This window comes from Sinocyclocheilus anshuiensis, unplaced genomic scaffold (genome assembly GCF_001515605.1).
Source record: "Sinocyclocheilus anshuiensis isolate Anshui unplaced genomic scaffold, SAMN03320099.WGS_v1.1 scaffold230, whole genome shotgun sequence".
Classification (NCBI taxonomy): domain Eukaryota; kingdom Metazoa; phylum Chordata; class Actinopteri; order Cypriniformes; family Cyprinidae; genus Sinocyclocheilus; species Sinocyclocheilus anshuiensis.
The window spans coordinates 359,789-386,181 of NW_015546034.1; the positions used below are offsets into that span (position 1 = coordinate 359,789).

A 26,393-nucleotide genomic window follows, 5' to 3' on the forward strand; every position below is an offset into this window, starting at 1 on the left:
TCACAGGTTCATCAAGTTCATCGAAATTATCCATCCTCGATCACTTCGACGAAACTCCTCTAAGCTAGCACGTCTTTTCAAAGTTAAAGTAGCCTTGTCACCTGACCTAAATACAACGCGCTGATTCGCTAAAATGGACTTATCAACTTCGGTTCAAAAACAACAAGGGCGCTTTTCGGCTTCTGCGGTAAAACGTGAACTTGCGATGCCTTGAAAGTGGACAAAACTGGCTTTTTTGATTACACAGTGGTGTGAAAAAGTGTTGGCCCCCTTCCTGATTTCTTAGCTACCAAAATGTATAAAACCATTCATGCGCATGAAGAATTCAGTTCGGTGCTCGCGCCTCGCGCGCATACGCTCAAAGCGCGCACATACAGAGCGGCATTTCAGGCAGAGCACGTTTCTCTTTCACTTGAATGGAGACATACATGCAAAATTATCTCGGCAAGTATTTTCATGTCTTAAAGGTGCAATGTGTAATATTTACAATGATCTATTGACAGAAATGCAATATAATATACATAACTATGTTTTCAGAGGTGTATAAAGACCTTACTTAATGAACCGTTATGTTTTTATTACCTTAGATTGAGCAATAATCGACATACACCGCGGGTCCCCTTACATGGAAGTCGCCACCATGTTTCTACAGTAGCCCTAAACGGACAAACTGCTCTACACAGCACGTTTCGTCACTTTGTTGTTCTTGCGAATAAAACACTGACACAATGATGAACAAGTACATTAACATTCGCAATAACATCGATTTATTGAATGATTAAGTAAATATAATTCCTTAATTTACCTTTGTAAAGAAATCGCATTGCTCTCTGCTGTCTTTACCGACAGCATCTTTACCTGTGTAGGCCACCGTAGCTTCTCTAAAGGGAGGGGTGAGCGGGGGACTGAGCCGTTGGTTGCAATTTGCAACCTCACCGCTAGATGCCGCTAAAATTTACACACTGCACCTTTAAATGAACGTAAACAGTGGAGAAAGAAATCACACGTGTATCATTATATTGGATCCATGCATTCAGTCTTAAAGGGCAGCAGCCTATAAATACCTGCTGTTTAAGTGCCACCTGCTGTCAGAGAGTGACATTTTCATCTCATTCAGCCCGTCTGCTGTTTTTGTTTTGTTCAGATTTTTTATGTAGTATCACAAAGCTAAAGTCAGACCATTTTGTTTTTGTTTCAAATTTCAATTTGTTTCAATTTTACAATCTAAATAACATTTATGCAGCATCTTTGTTTGGATCGTGATTAAAATACACAGGTAAAACCTTAGTTTACGTGCATGGAGACATTTCTTTTATTTGTATTATTTATTTATTTGATTTGGGATTTGTTTTAAAATTTCAAGTTAGTATATTGTTTGACATTTTCAATTTCACAAAGTAATGTGCAGCTTTTTGGTCTGAGAAATAACAAAAGGACACCTTTTTTTAAAATCCGTCTTAAATCTCATCTCAAGAAATTGTGAGAAAATTGTATTGTGAAATCAGTATCGTGAATCATATCACATCGTGAGTTGAGTGAATCGTTCTTACATTGTAACATTGCAATCTAAAAACAAAAATAAGGCTTTTAAAGCGGAAGTTAAATTCACTAAACTAAAAATGAAAATAAATGAGAACAAAAGCACAGTTGTGTTAGGCGATTTTGATTACCCCATTTCAGTCACTACAGTCAGTGCTATCATAAAAATAAATAAATAAATAAAATAAAATTTTACATGTCACATTTATTGTCCAACTACAAATATTTAAGCGAAATGTATATTTTAGTCAGAAGTATTGCGCTCCTATTTAATTGAGCTGTGTCTGTTTGGCTCGCATGCACGTTGTGGCGCTCGTTCACTGAAGTCTGTGAAATTTAGCGGAGAATCCCAAAACAGAAGGCTCATGCACTTCTGACAGAAAAATTGACATATTTCCATGGCTTTCTAACATGTACAGATGGAGAATATACCTGTGAAATGTAAGTTATGCATTCAGGAAGACCGCACATCTCAAACACATTAAACAACGCGAGTAGCCTAGTGTCTCTGTCTGCGACACATGCAGCCTTTCTGTCAGAGCATATGACGGGCCGAGCCGCTTAAACTTATATGCTAAACGAAACTATAAACGATGTATTACCAGTTTTTAAAGGCTTTAATATGAAGCTTTTCACATGTTTAGAACAAACTGGATTATGCACTTTCTCCGCAGCAGCTCAGTCTGTGTCCTCCGCTATATTTTCAGATGCGCTCGTATCAAACTACTGTATATCAATATAAACGGTATTGCCTCACATCAAATCGCTTATAAAGAAAATATTGATATATCGTACAAACTCGATATACCGCCCAGCCCTAATATATATATATATATATATATATATATATATATATTCGCATGCACGTTGTGGCGCTCGTTCACTGAAGTCTGTGAAATTTAGCGGAGAATCCCAAAACAGAAGGCTCATGCACTTCTGACAGAAAAATTGACATATTTCCATGGCTTTCTAACATGTACAGATGGAGAATATACCTGTGAAATGTAAGTTATGCATTCAGGAAGACAGCACATCTCAAACACATTAAACAGCGCAAGTAGCCTAGCGTCTCTGTCAGCGGCACATGCAGCCTTTCTGTCCGATCATCTGACGGGGCAAGCCGTTTAAACTAATATGCGAAACGAAACTATAAACTATGTCTTACCAGCTTTTAAAGGACTTAATATGAAGCTTGTCACATGTTTAGAACAGTTTGGATTATGCACTTTCTCCGCAGCAGCTCAGTCTGTGTCCTCCACTATATTTTCAGATGCGCTCGTATCAAACTACTGTATATCAATATAAACGGTATTGCCTCACATCAAATCGCTTATAAAGAAAATATTGATATATCGTACAAACTCGATATACCGCCCAGCCCTAATATATATATATATATATATATATATATATATATATATATATACAGTACATACTGTATATAATTTAGTTATCACAGCTATGAACCATGATTTTGTACTTGGTGATTGGTTTGCAGGTGGTATTGCTCATTATAGACAGCATCTGATTGGACAAAAATCTTTTTTAAGATTAGCCTACATACATTTAATATATAATCATTATATAATATATAACATTAGGCTATACATACAATAATATATATATATATATATATATATATATATATATATATCGATATGTATAGCTTATAAAATACAAAATCTCTGTATAGGTATATATTATGTGTATATTTTTCTTTCTTTCTCATTTCTGTGAATCAAGACTAGAGCTTTCAAGCTTCAAAAATTATGTAACAACATTATAAAAGTATAATAAAAAATAGTGCATAAGGTTCATACATTATATTCCAAGTCCTAAGACTGCAATTTATGCATACGCATATATTCATGTTTGGCTTGGTTTTGATTTTCAGTTTCACTGCTTCAATAAAATGGTTGATATGACTCAATGTTTGCACAATGATGATTCTGTCAGAGACTGTTACATTTTTAGGCAGTCTAAAATCTAGTTTCCCGTATTTCAATTCTTCTAGGTGGGCAGAACCCAGACTACATGCTTCACGGCACTGGGGTCAAGCCCGGATCAGATCCAAAGAGACCACTGTCAGGGGACGGGTTCACCGTGGCCCCAGAGGATGCTGCCCGCTTCCTTAGCTGCTACTGTTCAGGCCACTGCCCCGAAGATGCCACAAACAACACCTGCGAGTGAGTACACCGTGTGCTTTTCCTTCTGTTCACAACAGCCACTTTCCTCACCCAAATGTGCACACTGTGATTAAATGGTCTTTTTGTGTTTACGCAGCACGAACGGCCAGTGTTTTGCTATCATAGAGGAGGATGAGCATGGTGAGGCTATCCTCACCTCTGGCTGCATGAAGTATGAGGGCTCCCACTTCCAGTGCAAGGTAATACATGAACAGGAGGGTGAAGAATAAATGCTTAAGTGCTGAGACATTATCATTGACTGAATGTGGTTATTGTTGTGCAGGACTCTCCTAATGCTCAGACCAGACGGACCATTGAGTGCTGTTCCACTGATTTCTGTAATAGAGACCTTCAGCCCACACTTCCACCTCCTATTCCAGGAAGTGAGTAGCACTTCACTTAAGAACAACCTAAATATAATAAATACTGTATATGTATGTGTGTGTATATATACGCTTGTGTTCAAAAGTTTGGAGTCTGTAAGATTTTTGAAAGAAGTCTCTTTTGCTTTTATTTAATCAGTAATACATTACACAATTTAAAATAATGTTTTTTGTTTTGTTTTGTTTTGTTTTTTAGTAATATTTTAAAATGTAGTTTATTCCTGTATTGGCTAAACTGAATTTTCAGCAGCCATTACTTCAGTCTTTAGTCTTCAGTGTCTAATATGCTGATTTGGTGCTCAAGAAACATTTCCTATTATTATCAGTTTTTAAAACTCTGTGATCTCATTGTAATCCAGAGCCTCAGTTATGGAACGCCCACTTGCTGGCCTTTCTGATCTCCGTGATGGTGTGTTGCTTCACTTTGGTGGCCATAACTGTGGTGTGTTACTACAGGTGAGACTTTTATTTCATAATGACATGTTTATCCAGCTGAAATGAATGAAAGATGCACCTCAGTCTGTTAATTATTGACCAGCACACTGATAACACTGGCAGAGGCATACCTGTTTAAGATAGTCAAGTAAATTTAGCACCTTTTATGGTTGACCTTAATGCATGGATATATACTGTGTCTCTTAGTAATAAGTAACTGATCCCTTTGTGGAAGGCTTCTGTGATGTAACATCATATTGAAGGTGATTATATGCTTTGTGTGGCTGTTTGATCAGGTATAAGCTGCAGACAGGACGGAGACGGTACCAGAGAGATCTGGAGCAGGACGAGGCCTTCATCCCTGCAGGAGAGTCTCTCAAAGATCTCATTAGTCAGTCCAGCACTGGCTCCGGTTCAGGGCTCCCCCTGCTGGTGAGGCACCATTTCTGAACATGTTTTTCATTATAAGAACATGGTTTTAAAGGTCATTGAAAACCAGTAAATATCAGAGAATTGTGGTTTTCAGTTATAAAAAAAAAAAGTCAGGGAAAGGTAATGGAAATTTCTTTAGTAATTATAAATGTTTGTAGTTGTGCACAGATCTAAAATATTTTATTGGCCAGAAAATTAGTTTTGTGTTTTGTTTTGTTTTGTTTTGAAAATCATTATCCAGTAGGGGTGTAACGGTACACGTATTTGTACCGAAAATTTTCAGTTCAGGTCTTTCAGTTCGGTGTATGTGCATATGTACCGAACAAATCGTTCCATTTTTTCAGGAAATTCAGACAATAAATGCTGTTTCTACACTTTTTTTAAGGGGTGACATATCACCGTATACTAACGGCGGAGCTCGGTAATTTTTATCACTATTTTATTACTATTACTATTTTTATACTTTATTACTATTTTTAATGCAAAATATTCATGAATGAACATCTCACCCCTCACATAATCGCTCAATTAGTGTTGAAAACAATTTACATGTTTGCATACAATTTTTAAATTTGAGTGTTGAATATTATAGTTAAAGTGTAAAGTAATTGAATTTAAGTTTGGGCTCTGTTGTTAATTGTAAACTTATAACAATATAAAAGAGCTCCCTATAGTTTAGAGCAGAAGCTGATGTAGATTTTTATCTCTAAGAAAATGTATTATAATTGAATTTATTTAAAGAAAGAGCAATTTGTTCAGTAAACCATTGTTAAATAAAAAAAACAAAACAATTTATGTTTAGTTTTTTCCTCCTGCTGTACCGAAACCATACCGAACCGTGATGTCAAAACCGAGGTACGTACAGAACCGTCATGTTTGTATACCGTTACACTTCTATTATCCAGTAATCACAAATTGCTGAAAATGTCATGAAACTGAAAACATCATAAATTCATTGGTCAGAAGGCGTGGGAACCCTTGACAAATGGTTTTGCAACTTTTGTTGGTTCGGAACCGTGAAATATTTTGATTTCTGATACATGGTTGTCCAGTTTTCTAATTGTCCAATGTCGATTCACAGGTCCAGCGCACCATTGCCAAACAAATTCAGATGGTACGTCAAATCGGGAAGGGGCGGTATGGAGAAGTGTGGCTTGGTCGCTGGAGAGGAGAAAAGGTTGCGGTGAAAGTGTTCTTTACCCGTGAAGAGGCTAGTTGGTTCAGAGAGACCGAGATTTACCAAACGGTGCTCATGAGGCACGAAAATATACTCGGTAGGTTCCATCACAAAAAAAAGGCCAGAGACACTGAGTAGGGACACATTATATTGTATATATGCATTTAAAATAATCATTATCGATGTACAGAGTCAAACACGTTTCTATTCAAAATATTATCATATTAAGGGACAATGAAACATTTACCTGGTTCATGGTAGTTTTTTTGTAGTTTTGTACCCTGATATAAAACATTTACAGATTTAATATTTTATTTACATTAACACTAACTTTTCCTATCTTGCTCCAGGCTTTATAGCTGCAGATATTAAGGGCACGGGAGCGTTCACTCAGCTTTTCCTCATCACAGACTACCATGAGAATGGTTCTCTCTATGACTATCTGAAATACACCACCCTGGACACACAGGCTCTGTTGAGGCTGGCCTATTCTGCAGCCTGCGGCCTGTGCCACCTCCACACAGAGATCTATGGTACGCAGGGCAAACCTGCCATCGCTCACAGAGACCTGAAGAGCAAAAACATCCTCATAAAGAAGAATGGCACCTGCTGCATCGCTGATCTGGGCCTGGCTGTGAAATACAACAGGTGAAGACACTCTTGCAACACACACTCAGACATGCATGCAAACACACCGGCAACGTAAAAAAAAACATAATTGAAGCATACTTTATTTACAGCTAGTATGCAATCATGTGCATTTGCTTTTATTTTAGTGATACCAATGAGGTGGACGTCCCTCTGAGCACAAGGATGGGCACACGACGGTACATGCCACCAGAGGTCCTGGATGAGACCCTAAATAAGAACCAATTCCAAGCGTACATAATGGCTGATATTTACAGCTATGGGCTCATTGTTTGGGAGATGGCCCGCCGATGCGTGACAGGAGGTTAGTTTATGTGGGTTATGTCAGTGTATGAGATTAAAATGTGTACACATTTCAAAGCATGTTTATGTGATGGGTTTGTTTTAATAATGGCATTTTCTTTTATGTGCAGGTATTGTTGAGGAGTATCAGTTGCCATACTGGGACATGGTACCTTCAGAACCATCCTACGAGGACATGAGGGAAGTGGTGTGTGTTAAAGGCATGCGACCAGTGGTGTCTAATCGCTGGAACAGTGACGAGGTAAGATCTAGCATTGCAGTTTAGTTCAACAGCGCTCAGTTAAAATTTTTTGAAAAACTCAAAAGACAGAAACAAACAGTGTTGCATGATCCTTCAGAAATCATTCAAATATGCTAATGTGGTGCTCATGAAACATTTCTTCATTCAGAATTCTTTGAATAGTAAGTTGAAACGAACAGCGTTTATATGAGAGAATTTTTTAACCATCTACAAATCTTCAAGTTAAAAGTCAATCTTATAAAAACTTAATTTTGTCAACATGTATGAATACATTTGCCATAAAGTTGATCTCATTCCTAAAATGCCACAAAACGTTTGATTTCATGGGTTTTTTTTAAACATCACTGCTTTGTAACTGACTATTTTATAGTTGTGTAAAATGCAACCCTAAACAATAGTTTTTTTGTTTTTTGTCTCCACGCAGTGCTTACGGGCCATGCTAAAGCTCATGTCTGAGTGCTGGGCACACAACCCAGCCTCTCGCCTCACAGCTCTTAGAGTCAAAAAAACACTCGCCAAAATGGTTGAATCACAGGATATCAAAATATGATCAGTTTTCCCTCCAATGCCAGTCTGAGAGAAATCATGGAGATATTTATGCTCACTTTTATGAATTATTGCCTCAGTTCCTAAACAGACCTGTGGCAGTGCTGCTGAGCAGAACATTTGCCTCCTTGTCTGGCTGTTTCCTCGCCCTGTTGCAGTAATGCTCTTAGTGTCATGTAGCACCCTCTGCTGGACTGTATGTGCCATAGTGCATCCACGAGGAACTAAGGACAACTGGTCTGCAGGCATCGGTACTCACATCCTCCCCATTGCCACCATTTTTCCTTCTTCAGATGCTCTTTTATATATTGGGAGAGATTCGAAGAGCATATGGTGCTTTCTGTGAAAGCTGTGTAATACGATACGTCTGTATGGAGGAGTGGCATGGTGCCAGCAGTGATGGAGCCGTTTGGGAGAAGGCTTGACGACGGACCCCTCTGTTATTGACTGAGTTGAGAGGCGGACATATTTGGGGTGATATATTATGCTTGGGATATGCTCCAGTGTGGCTAGCGTCCCAAAATGACAACTTTGCATTTGGATCATGTGCAGCTGTGGCCACTGAAACATCAAAAGTGAACAGACCCTATTTAATTCAAATGACCTATATTATATGTATAAAACTAAAAAATGTCCCGTTACTACATATTGATATTTTAATTAATAGCCTTTTTGAAAAATTATTCCTTCAACTGCTTTCCTTTCTGAGAATCTGTCCAAAAAAGAGTGTTAGCAATAAGGTTTACTAGTTGAAACCTTCCCATTTTCTGAAGACTGGGAATGTATTCACCATTAGGAATAGAAAGTTCAGGTATAATGACAGGAGTAATGTGATCATTACTCCAGCTCTGGCCTGAAGAATTTAAGTACCACCGGTCAAATATTGCCAACACCGCCGCCATACAAGATCTGTTCATCTAGAAGATATGGTGACTTTCAGTCTCTCAGAATGGCAGATCTGATCTGGCTTATTGCAGGTGTGTCGGTGCAGATGTATGCCCACTGCTCCCGAATGCCTCATAAATGTTGTTGTATTTTATCCAATAGCCTTCGAGTGAACCTCACTATATCACATCTGATTCATCAGTGTCAGGTTGGATTGCTGTTTTCAATGCCTCATTTAAACAGTTTTGCCTTGAATCTAATGTGACGCTTGGGAATCATATGACTCATAAATGTCTAATGTGATAGAATAATGCAAATGCATGTGCTATTTATTCATGTCATGTCATATAGTATAAATTACTGTGGTATGATATTTTTACTTGCAGGACTATTAACATTGTTCTTGCAACTGACATTCTCAATGCTTTTACAGTGCAGCTCAAACTTTCAAATACTAAATTTATGACTTCAAGATGAAATTCTACATTTAATGACTTCCTATGAAAGTGTGGGTGTGAATTATCATTATTTGTCATTTCTATAATGTGTAAAACTAGACCCTTTGTATGTAATTTACTGAAAAGTCAGGACAGGCAACTTTAGTTCAACTTTCATATACATGAAAAGACTTTTTTTTGCAAGAGCGTAATCTCAAACTTAAATCACACACCAATGCATTATTAGCACTTGTGGAAAATACAGGTTTAATTTCAAAACCAGGGTCCTTTGTCTGAAAAAAATAATAAAATTGGTCATTCCTGCCTTCAGGAATGTTATATTATCGGGGTGCATTTAAATAAGTTGTTATAGCAGTCTGAGAAATATAAATCATACAGGTACAAAACCCTTTACTTTGCATTGAAGATTCAGATATCCCATTGCTTGTGTGTCTTTTCTAAATGTTTGGGCTGCAGTTGTCCTCAAGCCTATTCTGTCCATTGCAACCATGCCAGTTACTTTGTAAAATCATATCTGAACTAATTTAAGCTCATATGTCTAGAGAAGTGACTACACAATGTTTTGTCTTAATTGTTTAATATGTAAGGAAACGTAAAATGGCCTGAATAATATGAACTTTGTTTTAATCTGGTTTTAAGAGAGGTGCCTTATGTTTTCCAAGAAAAGCTGTTCTGTACACAGAATTAGTCCAATGTATCAATTTTTAAGTAAATTACCTTATTTTAGTACACAATCATTATGGGGTTTTTTTTCTTCTTGATTGACATTTTGCGTTGAATGTGATCAAACTGAATGAAGGAATTGCTGGATGTCCATTTTTTGATGTACAGAGTTTCCCTCACTATTGGTACTTTTGTTTTTTCATATTGCCTCAGGAACTTGTTTCCATGTATTCCTTGCCTTATTATTAGATCCTCCACATTTTAAAGATCAACAGAAGGGCTGGTGGTATCTAAATAATTCTGTTATATAACTGTCTCCCCCTTATTTCTTTAACTTACCATGTTTCTCAGTATTATTCCAGAATCAGTTACAAAACATAATATTTCAACAAGTACTTTTTGCACCTTCAAGAAGAGGCTTCATGCATACAAAATACAGCATGTCTGGCAGTGACGCACAGTTCGTCAGATTCAAATGTATCCTCCCATGCTTCTGTCACTCACCCAGTTCTCTTCACAGCATGTCCTTGTGCTCCGTAATGAAGAGCAATAGTCCAGACAGTGTGTTGTCCCCAGGCTGCGCTTTTCGTAATGATCCATGCATCAAATCTAATGTAACTGTCTCCCCTTGCTGAAGCTCCAGCAAGGAGGCTCGGCTCACTGGTCCCATTTTCTCCCCTTGTTCCTGTCTGAGAGAGGCCACTGGAACTCCGCTGCGCTTTAATACAGCCAATGAAAGGCCTCTCTCAAAGTCTAAGGTTACTAAAAAGAGATAGAATCCAGTCTCAGGGGCCTGGAACACCCCTGATGTAGGATTAAAAGTACCACCATAGTTCACAGCTACGTTTTTCGATGTGAGCTCCCCATTTGGTCCTCTTCTGTAGTCCAGGGTTGTGATGAACACCACGGGGGAATGTGGTAACCAAGCATGTTCTGAAGAGATAAAATTATTTTGATGATTTTTAGGTAAAAAATTATCATTTTCAGTTAGAGGAAAAATGCTTTGTCATGATGTAGTTTTAGTGTTGTCCACTGAGGGGCAGTGTTGTTGTATGTACACTATGCAGGTCTCTCAGTATCAAAAAACTTCATTCATGTTCAAAATTAATGGCAAATTAAATAAATGTAGTAAGATCTCTTACCTCTTTCACTGTATCTTTTGCTTCGCTCACTGGAAGACTTTTCTTCTTTTTTGATCTGGTCTTCTTGCTTTAGACTCCCCCTTCTTCTCTTTCCTTCTTTTTTTCTCACCAGTCTCCAAACTTCATCTAGATTCAGGTTTCTGGTCGAGCTGATCAGTTCTTCTGTATTACTGAACAGTTTTCGAAACATTCTCAAATGATCCTCCAGGTTCTGACGTAGGGATGCTATATCTACCTGCAGTTCTACAACAGAACCACCAGGTGGCGCAGTGCAGTTTCCACAGCGTTCTTCCAGCATGGCTATTCTACCTGCTAATTGCTCCACCTCTTTTCCCAGACTCCAGAAGTCACTGACTGAATAATCCACATCCTCCTCTCCAGTCGAAGTGTCTGGTAAAGAGGACTGGTAACTTTCAGGGCCCCTCACCTGGTTATTTGTACCAGTCCCCTCTAAGTATGTCACTGGGTCATCGCTATTCATTTCATCTCCATCAGGATGCTTTCTCCGAAGGGAGGCCAGAATCCTATCATGTGTTTCAATCTTTTGCTGCATCACATCCATTTTCTGTAAAAGATCTGGGATACTGAGCTCTTTCTTTTGGTTGTGTGACCAGCGTGTGAATTCCAGGACCTCCTCTCCGAGTAGCACTTCCAGGACTTCAGAGTGGCGTATGGCATCGTTCAGGAGGGAAGAGAAGATGGCTGATAGGCCTTGAATTTCATTTGACTTGTCCTTGTCCCGCTGCCTCAGGCCTCGGATCTCCTGCTGGCTGTCCAGGAGTGAAGCCTGTAGCTGGGACATGCTGTCTTGAAGACTCCTGCTTCTGCCCTGCTCAAAAGCCAATGATTCCTTTATGTTCAGCAGGCCCTGATGAAGATCCTCCATTTCGGTTACCTGATTCCTTTCTAGATCTGTCTCCTCAAGTGCAAGCTGGTTCTGTTTGGCTAAATGTGTCGCATTAGCCACCTCCAGCTCCAACCTAGCTAGTGAACTGCCAATCGACTTGCAGCTACAGGCCTGCTCTTCAACTGCTGAATCATTTTTTTGTAGTTGTTGATAGATATTGTCCAGGTCAAGCTCAATTTCTCTCAACTGACCTTCGTGTGCACTTAGGTTAGCTGTAAGCTCGCCAACTCTGTTGAGCACCCTGACACGAGTAGCCTCCACCTCCAGACCAGTCTCTGCAAAGTGGACCTCAGTTCGTTGTTTGACCTCCTCTAGGCTCTCTTCCAGGTCCAGTAGGTCTCTTTGCAAAGCCCGGACCGCTCCATCAGAGTCCTTAGAAGTCTCAGACAAGCTGCTGAGCTTCGCAGAGTTACTTTGTGCCTTCTCATCTAGTCGAGTGATGGCCTCCCACACTCCTGACTCCTGTGTTGGCTGGCCTCCACTCGGATTGACAAACTCAGCATGTTCTCTCTGCAGTGCCCCTTCCAGCTTCTTCTGGCCAAGTTTCACCTCCTCAACCAATTCAGTTAGAGACTGGAGATTCACCTGTTGGTATAACACAAAATATATTATATATTAACTTAAGCACTTTTTTATGTGTTAGTTTTTTTGAGTAATCATTTCAAGTTGTCCTAGTGAATGAATGACCTGTGCATTCTGACTTTGACTGATCTGATCATCCATTTCTTCCTTCAGTTTTGTTAGGTTGTGTTTCAGCAGTTCTTGCTGGACCTGAAAGGCCCTCTCAAACTGGTCTTTATGTGTGTCCAATTGGGTTTTCATTTGACTGATCTGGAGATGGCTGTACTCTAGTCTTTGCTCGATAGGTCCGCTATGATCTTCGCCTCTGGTCATGGGCCTGTGTTCTTCCTGTTCCATCCGCAACTGCTGCAAGTCCTGAGACAATGCTTCCACCTCACTGGACAGATGTATCAGAGTTTGATTGAAGCTTTCCAGCACTGGTTGAAGCTGACTCATCATAGTTGACATTAACTGATGCATCGACAGCAGAATGGATGAATCAAGGAATGGCAAAGGCTGAGAGGTAGGGATCCCTTCTCTGGCACCTGGAATATTGATAACAAGCCACTTTAATGTAAAGACTTACAATTTTTATACTTTTCAGATGTTAATTAGTGAAAACTACAGTGGCCCAGTAGTGCACAACGCAACAAAATCTCCACAACACAACAAAATCTCTACAACACAATGAAATCTCTACAACACAACAGAAACAAGCCGCAACGTAACGAAATTAGCACAACACATCGGAAGCAAGTCGCAACATAACGGAAACAAGCCACAACAAAGCAAAATTAGCACAACCCAATGGGAACAAGCCACAACACAACGGAAACCAGTCGCAACACAACGGAAACAAGCCACAACACAACGAAATTAGAACAACACAAAGGAAACAAGTCGCAACACAACAAGTCGCAACACAACAAAAACAAGCCACAATACAATGGAAACAAGCCACAACAAAATTAGCACAATGCAACGAAAACAAGCCACAACACAACGAAATTAGCAACAACACAATGGAAACAAGTCGCAACACAACGGAAACAAGCCACAACACAGCAAAATTAGCACAACACAACGAAATTAGCACAACACAATGGAAGGAAGTTGCAACGCAATGGAAGCAAGTCGCAACAACAGAAGCAAGCCACAACAGCGAAATTAGCACAACACAATAGAAACAACATGGAAACAACAAAATCGCTGAGCTCATGCAGACAGTCTCCCTGCCAGAACCCTAGTCTCTAGAGGATATCACTGTGCCTGACGGGCACTGCATGAGCTTTTATGGTGTTTTCATCAGGAATTGCCCTTTCCTTACAGGCCTCCTAAACAAACACATCTCACTATGTCACTGAATATCTGACTTTCTACAGCTAATGCATTTTTGATGGATGTTCCTTTATAGACTGTATTTGCATTTAAACGGAATGAGCTCAGTGGTTATAGATAACATTTTCTTTGAATGAGGCTAGACTCCAGGAGAAGCTATAAACCTCTTTCCAATCATCTATTCTATGACTCATCTTGAGCATGTGGTTCACTGATGACTTTTTGCCCTGTCTCCTTCCATCTGTGGGTGATTACATCATGGTGGAGTTTGTTTATAAGAAAGAGAGGATATCCTCCAGAAGACGTCATTGTTTAAGTAGTCAAGCCATTCACATTTGAATAGTGAAATCTCACATGCCTACTGTATTGTGTCAGTCTAAATGTTCTTCCTGCATGCTGATTTTGCAGCTTACCAACAGTACTCTGGTTTGGTGAATAACCATGATTAGGAGCCTCCTGCATGGGTTTGTCAGCCCATTTTGCATCATCCAATTGGCCAGTCCCCATTTTACCTCCTAAAGAAGAACAAACACATTTTGTTTGGAGAGAGAATGTGGGAAGGAAGTTAACCAGAACATTTTGAGTTTGAGGGTAAATATTGGGCCCACGCATATGCCTAGTTGAGAGGGGTTATTTTAGACCTTAAAGATTTTCCAACATCTAATCTAGAAGATTACAGTGCTTAAAATGCTTCACGAATGTTATATTTAATGACCCAATATATTATGAAACTAAATATTATTTTTACTAAGAATGTTTTTTTTTTTTATGATATGAGGCTTAAAATATTTGGCACATGAGACTATTGTAAACCAACACATCGACTTCAAAGTTTAAGTAAAATATTACATTGATTAATGTGATTTAAACTGCAAGAGTGATGAATGGTTTATAGGATACCTTTTAAAAAGACACATAGACATATTCTACACAGGAAACAAAGGCATGAGAGCACAAAGGATGGCTTCTGGGAAAATGTCCTGCCATCAAAAAATTAACCTGCCAGATATTTTGGATATGTGGAAAACATGACTTTAAGTTGTTGTTATTCTTAAACATGATTGTTGCTTTTGCGTTCTGGCATATAGGGGCACTGTTTCTCCAGCTATCCAGTGCCAGCTGACTCTCCCTTTCCTGTTGAAGGACACTCACTGAGCCAAAGGCCTGCTGGATATTTCCTCTGTTTGTCAGAGAGGTTGTTTTAAAAAAAAGCAACCTTACAGAAAAAGGAAAGGTATGAAAGGTTAAAGGTAAAGCCAGCCTTGCCCAAAACAACAGACTTGCCTGAGCTGCCATTGTCATTAATATCAGACTTTAAAGCATGCGTCTCATCCTCTGGAGGTCTGTCTGGAAAAGATAGATAAAGAGGAAGCAACAGATGAGTCACCAAAACTGAATGGACTACTCAAGTGATGTTTTCCTTTGAAAGTAGCCAAAGACCAACACGCATATTCCTAACATATTGTATGTGTACATCTGTGTAAAATGACATTGAAATTGAACGTATTTGCATGCAATGTTACCTTTTTCCAAGCAGTTGTGTCCTCCATATCCTGGGCAACACATCCAGTGCATAGAAGAGAGTGCTATCTGCTTCTGCTTGTATACAGGCCGTGAGGACTGCCTATACCTAATGATCACCATCATCAACATCCAGAAAGCAAAGCATAGTAGAAACTTATGATCTGAGGTTTATGTGACTCACATGATGATTTGACAGTCAGGAGCTCCATCAGAACAGGGGTTCACAGAATTCACAGTCTGAGTCTCCGTAGCGCTGAGTACAGCTGTGGTGACCATACGGTGATTTACATAAGCACACCAGTTTCTGGCAGGAGACAGAAGGTTTGGGAAGATAAAACATTGAATAAAAGAAGAAAGACGAGGGAAAAGTGAAAGTTGAGAGCAAAGATTACAAGCGATCACAGTCTGATGAAGATATATGCTCTTGAGCCCCTGTTTCTTCCTGTTGTACCCTTCCCAACATGCTCGGGGCTAGATATAATCGCTGAGCAAACGGTTTTATATGCCGTTCCACTGGCAAGTTCATTATGTTTGTTTTTAGCTTTCTGTTGTATCAGAGAGAATCTGATGAGCCCACATTGATTACGATGTCTACACATCCTCAATCTTATTTTGGCAAGTCTGTGCTTTTCTGTGGTGTAGTATTTCGTAAACATACAGTAAAGTATATTTTGTGAAAAATGACCCAGTTAGAGAAGTTGTCACACACTAAAAGGTGTGTTTGGTGGCAACTCTTCTCAATTGCTCAAAAGTTGTGTAATAGCATTTTAGTGGCCTCATTTCCCAACAGTGATGAACGCTATAATTGCTGATTATGTATAAACCGTGGGCTGTTCTCATTTTGAACATTATATAAGAGCTGACTGAAAAATACATAAACAGGATTTTCCATGTCAGTTCCCTTTCTTTCTTTCTGCTGCATGTCTGTGTTTTCATGCACAGTTTATTCCTCTCAAATGACTTGGATGCTTTTCTTAGAGGCTGTTCTCATGGCATGGGTTTCTGCATATGCATCCATGTTCCAAGTTTTTATTGTGTTTCTATGGGACATATGATGCATTTTTGAACTCTGTGACGTTTCAGCATATCGTGTCAAAGGATCAGCGTTTTGAGATGGCTTGTAAAAACACTTGAACTTTGAAAACATGTTACTATTCTTTTCTAGCTCTTTTCAAATGCAAGAACACGTCCTGTATGAACGACCCCTTACTCATGCTTTTTCTACTGACCTTCCTTTGTGCATCCGCTGCAGAAACAAAGAGATTAGATAGCGGTGGGCTGTCCTGTTTCCTCTTGTTGCCACCTTGAACCATATAGTCCCTTTGTCCAGTAAAACATCAGCCCCTATTCAGACACTGATTCGGTCATAGTTTGGCTGAATGCTGTCCTGTCTGCCGCTTTATGGCTTTATCATTAATCTGTCTCCATGTACCCACATCTGAACATTCTTCATCAGTCTATCTTTCTTTCATCTTTACCCCTCTTTTATCTCTTTTTATTTTCCTTTAAACACCTAAACACTTTTGATTAGCACTCCTCCTATGTCTTTTCTGGACACAGCTGTTGCTCATATGCTTTTGTTCTGGTCCAAACTAAAAGGTAAATGCCCTTGAAAACTGCTGTAGGGGTACCTTTCCTCTGCCTCACTTTTATGCTGTACTGAGCATGCTCAGTCCGGTCTAATTCCTCTCTCATTGAATCTCATCCTCAAGAAATCGGCATAGAGCTCCCAAAGAGAGTTAATGTGTGTGTTACCAAGACTAAAATATCAGCCACCACATTTAAGAGAAGTGGACAGCTAAACATTTGCATGTATGTATTGGATTTCACACCGAGTTGGAACTCAGTCACTCTATAATACTTTCCCACCCAATTGTTTCAGATTAGATCACTGAAGCTCTAACTTGTATTTTCATTGTAAGATTACTGTAATCAAGCCTCCCGGGCAACTTCATTTCAGAACAAAAGGAGAATACAATGGACTTTAGCCAATGTTAACGGCATATTTAATATTGAAACTAATGAAAACAAGACTGTGTGGGATACATGTACAGTCTGTTCAGTGGGTTGTACTGTTGTATACTGTAGTGTTGGTTGTTTAGCCAAATAAATAAATGAATTAAATTCCAGAGCACATATAAAACCAGTCACACATGACTAAACATTTGAAAAAGCTGAATCTTAAATGCTTTAAAAATTAATTTTGTAGACAAAACAAAAAAACATCTATATATGAATTACAAATACAATTTGAATTACCTTAAAAAATACATTTTATAATTCAGAATTTATTACAAAAATTACTATTTTTCTTTTATACTATATGATTTTAATAACATGTTTTAAATTTATTTATTTAATTAGTTATTTTTTATTATTTTATTTTTCATGAATAGGTTGGGCCAGACAGAGAAAGAAAAGCAGCTAACAAGTGGAAAAGCATCCCAGGATGCACCTCATTAAGCAGGAAAAAAAATGATTACATTTGTGATCTCAAGTAGACACTCGGCTACTTTGATTTGGAAAAAAATAAAATATTAAATTGTGATTTATTACATTTTGATTTATAACCGCTTTTGTTCACTATCATTTCTATTTTAATTTGAGTTCAAGTTGTTTCATAGTTTTGACTTTAGTATTATTCTACAATGTGGTAAGTAATAATAATAATAAAATTGGTGTTCCAGATGTCTGATTAGTAGTGTAAAAGAAGAAAACAAGGGTTATGAAAATTAGAGGTGAAGTCAAACAAGACAAATATATTAACAAATTTACAAATACAACAAATATATTCTTCACACCTTTTTTATCACTCATGTCAAATTAAATATTCTCACCTGAGTCACACAAAATTGTATATACAGTTATAAATACATATGGTTTGAAATAATATGTCAGTTTGACTCACCCTGTCTGTGCAGATGGATGTACAGCCTCTCTTGAGGGGGATGCTGAGTTTTGAGGTTTGCCCTCTGAAGGCTTCGGGATGCCGTGATGTTCATGTGGCAAGGGTAGGTGAGCTGTCCCAAAGGTGCCAGAAATTCGCTGTGCCCTTCCTCCAGTCCCCACAGTTTCTTCTTCCTCCACGTCAGGGTCCCTGGCCCTCACCTCACTGTGGCAGCTCAGAGAGTTCAGCACGGCCAACAGCAACAGAGGCAGAGTTTGGGCCATCTTGCTTTCCAGAGGTACTGAAAGTTTTCCTCCGGATGGCAGTTTTTAAAACTAGCCTTAAACAATCCTGGAAACTCCCCACCCCTCTCTCCTTCTCTCTCTCTCTCTCTCTGTCCAAACCAGCCGGTATCCTCACCAGCATGCCTCTCTCCCCACCCTCTCAGTTCCCACTCCCCCTCACTCTCCCTGGACAGTATCAACACTCTCCAACAATCGGAGGAAATCTGCTGCTTGTTAACAACCTTAAATCCATGTATTGCGCTACTTGCAAAGTTACAGCTCCCTTTCACACTCAAGCTCACACATTGCAGTCTCATGCATGATGCTTGTTTACAAGAAAATTGATTTTTAGTTTTATACTCAAGTTTGGAGTTTCATGTTTATACCTTTATGTATTCAAATCCTTGACCTGGTCATTGTTAGCACCATGCTCTACCAGTCAATGTTAATTCCTTTTACTTATTTAGTCTTTGGTTTATACACTAAACAATAAATGTACAATAAGGTTCAATTCATTAAAATCAGTTACTGCTTTAGGTGTAATGAACTAACAGTGAACAAAAAGATCTAGATTGTTTTTGTTAGTTCACAATATTAAAATGAACAAATTAACTAATAATCAACTAAAATTGTCACCCATTGAACTTCATTGTAAAGCACTATAAGGCTGTCACGCGTTGGTGAGACAAAGGCCCGTTCACACAAAGAATAATAATTATAAAGATAACTATATTAGCATCCACACCAATGCATGATAACGTTCTGTTTATTATAAGTATTGACTGCAATTGTCATCTGGCACTTTAAATACTCCAGCTCTTTAAAGCATGACAGATTCTGATTGCTGTCAATGTTTTTATCGTTCATCAGCTGGAAAAAAACTGCAATTCCAACAATGTTGTGTTCTTCTGTGCTGTCATTGTTATAGTGATGCTCGTTTTTTTTAACCATTTTTTTAATTTCTAATAATTTTTTAAATGATATCTTTATTGTTATCATGGCGTAAACAGGCCTTTACGTTCTTCAAAATCAAGGTTTTCACAGTGACGCCATGAAAGAATCATTTGGGCTTGCGAAAGAACCTTTCACTTCAGTGAACAGTTCTTAAAAGAACCATTATTTTCCTTTTAGACGTTTTAATCATCTAAGAACTTTTTTCCAATGTAATAAACCTTTTGTGCAATGGAAAGATTCCAGGGATAGTATATACTATATTTGCATGGATCCATAGATGGCAATAAAGAAACTTTATTTTTAAGAGTGTACATTTCATATTTTCTGGCTCAAAAATTGTGTTTGCAGAAGAAAGAAAAAAAAATGAAATAGATCTCAGCACAGCTATATATATGCTATGGTTCCAGTCCAGAGATCGTCTGCAGTGATAAATGACTAGAGTTTTTATAACACACAAGAGCCCTTGTTCTTAGCGCTGACCCCGTTCCGTAAACCATGCCTCCCAAACTCCATTTTTGGAGCAGACTTCAGCTGCTCTTTCTCAGCCTGGAGTGAAAACATACCACCTACCAAGAGGTCGCACTAGAATTAGACTGCTTGAGGTGGGGGTTTACACAGAGAGAATGAGTTACTGTCAAACTAAGAAGGCATTTTCTCTGTGGTGTGGTGGTCCTCTCTGGCTTCATGTCTGCGCTTGACTGCCTCAACAGTGCGCAGCTCAGCTGTGACAACAAACATGGGGTCTCCTGGGCCGGTCACTCCAAGCCCAGCAACCAGCGCTCGGCCTGTGCTTCACAACGTGGCTTCCTACACTCTGACCACAGACTTTCTGTCTGTTCATATCTGTTAGGCTGACTCAACCTTGACCAGATAAGAGGCTGTTTGCTTACTTTAGAGTAGGGGGATGATATTATCTACTCTTATTATCTAATAATTTTTTTGGATGTCGAGATAAGAGGGGCTTTTAGTGTTGGACATTTAAATTTAGAAAATAAGTAGTGTAAAACTAGCCTTCAAAAGCTTTGACATATGTGACCCTGGAGCACAAAAGCAGTCTTAAGTCGCTGGGGTATATTTGTAGCAATAGCCAACAATACATTGTATGGGTCAAAATTATCCATTTTTCTTTTATGGCAAAAATCATTAGGATATTAAGTAAAGATCATGTTCCATGAAGATATGTTGTAAATTTTCTACCGTAAATATATCAAAACTTAATTTTTGATTAGTAATATGCATTGCTAGAACTTCAGCTTTAAATGTGATTTTCTCAGTATTTTGATTTTTTTTTTTTTTGCACCCTCAGATTCCAGATATTCAAATAGTTGTATCTCAGCCAAAATTGTCCTATCCTAACAAACCATACATCAATGGAAAGCTTATTTATTCGCTTTTAGCTTTGAGATACATACATATAAAAAAAAATTACCCTTATGACTGGTTTTGTGGTCCAGGGTCACATATGTGAGGACACATTTAGCTGAAAACTACTTGTCTTTAACAAATAAGTGTCAAATGGCTGAGCAACAGTGGCTTGGTATTGATGTTTGTTTGTTTGTTTGTTTTTTTGTACTTAATTTTACTAAAGAGTAGATTCACATGGAATCTACACAGGCAGAGATTTACAGAATTAAAGGGTTAGTTCGTCAAAAAATTAAAATGTTGTCATTAATTACTCACCCTCATGCCATTCCAAACCCATAAGACCTTTGTGCATCTTTGGAACACAAATGAAGATATTAAACGTAGTAAAGACATTGTTAAAATAGTCCATGCGACATCAGTGGTTCAACCGTTATGTTATGAACCTACGAGAATACTTTTTGTGTGCAAAGAAAACAAAAATAACAACTTTATTCAACCATTTCTTCTCTTCCATGTCAGTCTTTGATGCACGTTCACGACAGTACCTCAATGCATTATGCACCTTATTTTTGTTTTCTTCGTGGACAAAAAGTATTCTCATAGCTTCATAAAATTACGGTTGAACCATAGATGTCACATGGACTACTTTAACAATGTCCTTGCTACAAATTAAGTACAATATCAGCCTACATTTTTTCAGACTCTGTCCTTTCATTTGCTTTAGTTGTAAGTGTGATCAGTGCCTGATGTCAAATCAATCCCAATGGGAAATCCCAGCATGAAGAAAACCAGTGTATGTTTATCATAAAAACATGTTCTGACTGGCATATGTTTGCTTGCAGTAGAGGAACAGAAAACATCTGGTGAATTCACCTGCAAAGCACTGGCAGGAAGGTGAGATGTATTCGGATGTGTTTCTTTGTTGAATCTGATCCTTTGAGCTCTTCTGACAGCGCGATATCAGCTTATTCTCAGCTCTCTGTTATGTCATGCTGGCAGAAGAACTGTTTAGATATAGACTACACAGCAGTCTACGGCCTGATAAATGCTTCTGTTCTCTGCATGTTTATGTTATGTTAAATACTGACGATCATTTCCCAGCTGGTGAGATAGCAGCACCACTTGCAATCTGAATCCTTGCTTACCTCCTTCTTTACTATGTGCTTTTCCAATCAGTTATAGTCTTGTTTTTGTCATTTTTGCACTCAAAGAGTGAGTTAATACTTTTTTTAATGATGATATTCATAGTCATGAATTCATATATGTGTTGCATGTCATTCCACATCAGACTGGTAACTGCTGTAGAATGTCATGCTTGGGCCAGAGTATGTCATTCATTCATAGCCTGTAAACTCTTTAATCCCGCATGGAAACAGCTGACCATGTGACGTACAGTGGAGTGGGAGAGCGGCCCTGTCTGATCCCATCAGAGATTACTGCTCTCAGTCCTCAGCGCTCTTTCACAGCTTCTATTTCCTGTGTCAGCCATCATCCTGTGATCCTTAACCAATCCACAGCCACCAGGTGGGTTGGTATTTGTTATCCTCACCCAATCAGATTGCATCACACCACAGAATTCTTGCTGAGTTGTGACTTTCAGCTGACAATTCAAAATATTTTTAGCATGGAAAGTAAGGAATGATTCAGCTGTTTTTGTTTGATTTTTTTTTTTTTTTTTTTTACATTCCGATTTGCAGGTCTGCAGCAAATATAATACACCCCCAAAACTTTGATATTAACTCTATATATGTCAACAAGAACATTCTATCCTCAATAAAGCTAAATATTAGGTCCATTATATTCAATTAACATGCTATATATCTATATAATTTAATATATCCTCTTAATTAAAAAAAAATTAAATGTGTGTGTGTGTTTGTGTGTATAATAAAATATTAAAATACAAATGTATATCACATTGTATTACCATTTATATTAAAATACTATGTTTAAATAAAAATGTTTTCATAAAAAATAAATGTATGAACACATATTTATGTATGTATAATAAAATATTAAAATACAAATGTATAACACATTGTATTAACATACAGTATACTTTATATTAAAATGCATATTATTACATTTTTTGTAATAAAAATGGTAAATTTATGTAATAAAAATGGTAAAATACAAATTTATATAATTAATTTACTATTTACATTATATTACCAGTAATATTATGGCCTCGTAATAAAGGTAAATGTATGCTATATTGTATTAGCATGCTATACATTTAATGTACATAATATATTTAATAGTGTGTGTATAAAATTAATACAAATATATTTCATTAGATACAAATTAAATACAGATATATTGCAAATAAATAAATATATATATATATATATATATATATATATTTATGTATTTATTTATTTTCCGTCTCTCCCGGCACAGAACCTCTCTCTGTATTCCTCTCTCTTGTCATCTGAAACTTTCAGCATATAGACAGACACAGGCATCCCTTGCAAATTCTGCCAGGCCCAGTTCGTCTGCAGAGCACCATCGTCAAACTCAACGTCCAGGATGGATGTTCTAATGAAAGGATTCTCCATGTTCCTTCGTTTACTGTGGTAATAGTAAAGTGTATATTTTCATGGGACTGATAAGAATGTTTGTACAAATAAATTATTCAAATTAATTCCCAAAAATAAAGGAATAAACAACCAGCTTTGAGGGAGGATGCATGTCCCCAAGGTGCAAGAGGATGGCAATAATTGTAAGAAGCATCTGGTTTTAATGCACTGCTAAAATAATGCAGCATTGACAGTGGTAATAATAGCTATAAAGGTCTCTGCAATTATTCCCAGTAGATCTAATGCAGATGTGATGGATGAGTCTGCATTCCATTAGCGTGTGTGGAGGAGGGTCTCCGTGAGGTTGTGCTCTAGTCTGCTGAGGAGTTGTGAGAGTGTAGATGGAAGCAGCTGCGAATGTGAGATACACGGAAAAAAAAATGCTGCAAAAATGGTGCAGGGAATGAAACCTGGGGTGTGGTGAAAGAGAGAGTTATGGGAGTGCAGACCTGAACGGGAAGTAGTGAAAGCTCATATAAAACAATAAGATGAGTGTGCACTAATATTTCAGATGAATTTCATAATTAAATAAATAAATGTTTTTTTTCACACAATACACTATGATGCACTGTCTTATACAATATTGCACAATTTAATTCAATAAAGTCCAACATGCTCACACTATTAACAATGTAACAATTAGTAATTTGTAACAAAAATTAGTGCAGTTAATAATTAATGCATAAAAATTTATTGTGCACTACTTTTAGGCTTTAAGATGTGCTTTTTTACTCTTTTTGACACTTATTTCCTGCATGCATTCATGTGCATGTGAATAAGTTATTTACCTGTTATGTACCTGTCCAGTACAATTGAATAATTCCAACTTCATCAACTAACAGTCTGCACACTATTCCGTCCTGCACGCACTATAAAGTGTTGTTTATGTGCATGTGAACGAGAGAGAAAGTAAGCGGGGCATATAGAGCGGATCAGCTGAGCACTGCAGCATTTACTCCCTCCCTCTCTGTGCTCCCCATCTTCCATGTGTGTGTGCCGATGCAGCAGGATTTGCCTGGTTGTGAGTGGACTGTGATGACTAACCCTCACCATCCCCCTACGCCACCATAGAAAGAGAGAGAGATGGGAAATGATGTGCAGTGCTCAAGTGTTATGTCATAGGCTTGCAGCCCCATAGCGTCTGCTTATGCTCATCAGCACAGAAATTAACAGATGGTGTAGCGAATCATGACTAAAAATACAAACAATTCAACACGAAACCATGACTATGTAGTATTCATTCAGTGCATTCCCACCTGGATAGACACACCATAGGGTGTTCCAGAAAACACTTGAAACTTTCTCTCCTTGATGTCGTTTTCATCACCTATAACCTGACAGTGGTAATCTCACCTAATCCAATCAGATCAACAATCAACCCAGCATGCATTTGGGTGTTATGTAATCTTTATAAGCACTTTTCCACCAAGGTCACCTGTGCTGAGGTCACAGGCCTGCAAATCTAGTGCATGTATTGTCAGGGGGCTTCAGAGTGCTTATATGGCATTACGTGCACTAGAGCGTGAAGTCGTTACTCAGGTTGATTGTTACAAAGGCAGGTTACTTATTCTCCGTTTGAGAGTGTCAAAGCTACTGCATTTGATACTGTGAATGGCCTTTTATCCAGAACTGTATGTTCTGCATTGTCGTATGACGCAGTGGAGATCTCCTCCAGCAAACTGGTAAATAAATATAAAGAGATCTCCTTTAAGGCACATACAGAAAGAACGCAGGAGAGCAGATGTGCTCAGCCATGCAGAAACTACTCAAAAACTGAGCTTTCGCATATAAAAAACATGGAGAAAGAGAGTGAGAAAGAAGAGAAGTCTAAGAATAGAAATGGAAAGACTAATGTATACGCATAAATGAAAGACGTAGAGTAATACGGAAGCAGTTTACATCTAAATATTACACGATCTGTGTGATGAATTTTTTAATGCTTGATGACAGCGAGGCTCGTGTGTGTGGGATAGAATGATATTGATGTAGCTAAGACTGATAGACAAACTCTTTGAAGCATAGTGTCATTGCCTGTTAATGAAGCATTTGGTATCTTATCTGCTTTGAAGTGGTGCTGAATTTATTTTTATTTGCATAGATCTGTATAGTCCTCTATCATCTGTGAATAGAGAAGTAAGCAGGTTTAAATGGTGAGATTAGACTGCTATCAAGACTTAACTCCTGACATTTTAGTCACTGAGACACAGAAAAACAGTCTAAATGTGATCATTGCTGTTTATTCAGTAATTAGAATTTAGTATACACTACCGTTTGGGGTCAGCATTTTTTTTTTTTAAATATTGTTATTCAAACAATACTTTAAATTGTTTAAAAAACTGACAGTAAAGGCACTTTATAAATAGTTAAAAAAAAAATCTAACAAATGCTGTTCTTTCAAACCAAAGAGGAGGGGGTGGGGTGTCATGGTTTAGACAAAATTATCATTTTTAACTTTTATAATAATACAAAATGTTTCTTGAGCACAAAAACAGCATAATAGAATGATTTCTGAAGGATTGTGAGACACTGAAGACTGGAGTAAGGGCTGCTGAATTCAGCTTTGCCGTAACAGGAATAAATGACATTTTAAAATGTATAAAAAAAAATACATTTTAAATTGTAATAATATTATAATATAATTGTCTCAATGTTGAAAATCCGTTGTGTGTATATTGTTAATGTTTTTTCTGTTTCACATATTTTGTATTCTGTACTCACTTATCATTAAAAATATGTTCAGAGTGACACCTATCTACTCTATAAACTATAGACTATCAACAATAAACTATCCAGCGTTCTTAAAAAATGCTGTTCTGTCTATTGTTACGATCATATCAATGTAAAATTTACATAGCCTATTTCACATTGACCCTTGAATAGCCATATGCCTTTGCCTCTATTTATATGGAACTTCATTTGGTGTTTTTGTACCAATCCGCAATTTCTGAAGAATATT

General features: G+C 37.9%; 2 protein-coding genes across 6 annotated transcripts in view; one reads left to right on the forward strand and one right to left on the reverse strand.

Annotated features, from left to right (window-relative positions):
* The window catches only part of bmpr1ab (bone morphogenetic protein receptor, type IAb), a 43,973-nt gene extending 34,003 nt beyond the window's left edge, over window positions 1–9,970 (forward strand). For all 5 annotated transcript variants that reach the window (XM_016499921.1, XM_016499922.1, XM_016499920.1 and 2 more), the window contains 10 exons: window positions 3,554–3,725; window positions 3,823–3,925; window positions 4,009–4,108; window positions 4,468–4,564; window positions 4,840–4,975; window positions 6,057–6,249; window positions 6,503–6,800; window positions 6,929–7,104; window positions 7,214–7,344; window positions 7,769–9,970. In XM_016499921.1, the coding sequence (XP_016355407.1) occupies window positions 3,554–3,725; window positions 3,823–3,925; window positions 4,009–4,108; window positions 4,468–4,564; window positions 4,840–4,975; window positions 6,057–6,249; window positions 6,503–6,800; window positions 6,929–7,104; window positions 7,214–7,344; window positions 7,769–7,894 (1,532 nt within the window). In that variant the 3' untranslated portion in view covers window positions 7,895–9,970. The remainder of the gene's footprint in view (window positions 1–3,553; window positions 3,726–3,822; window positions 3,926–4,008; window positions 4,109–4,467; window positions 4,565–4,839; window positions 4,976–6,056; window positions 6,250–6,502; window positions 6,801–6,928; window positions 7,105–7,213; window positions 7,345–7,768) is intronic.
* Window positions 9,414–18,616, reverse strand: LOC107698811 (multimerin-2-like). The gene is made up of 8 exons (XM_016499925.1): window positions 18,277–18,616; window positions 15,550–15,672; window positions 15,368–15,474; window positions 15,111–15,191; window positions 14,258–14,359; window positions 12,633–13,051; window positions 11,039–12,530; window positions 9,414–10,829 (listed from the first exon to the last, which is right to left on the reverse strand). The coding sequence occupies exons 1-8, from the start codon at window positions 18,537–18,539 to the stop codon at window positions 10,411–10,413; spliced, it is 3,006 nt and encodes a 1,001-aa protein (XP_016355411.1). The 5' UTR covers window positions 18,540–18,616; the 3' UTR covers window positions 9,414–10,410.
* Between the last annotated feature and the right edge of the window lie 7,777 nt (window positions 18,617–26,393).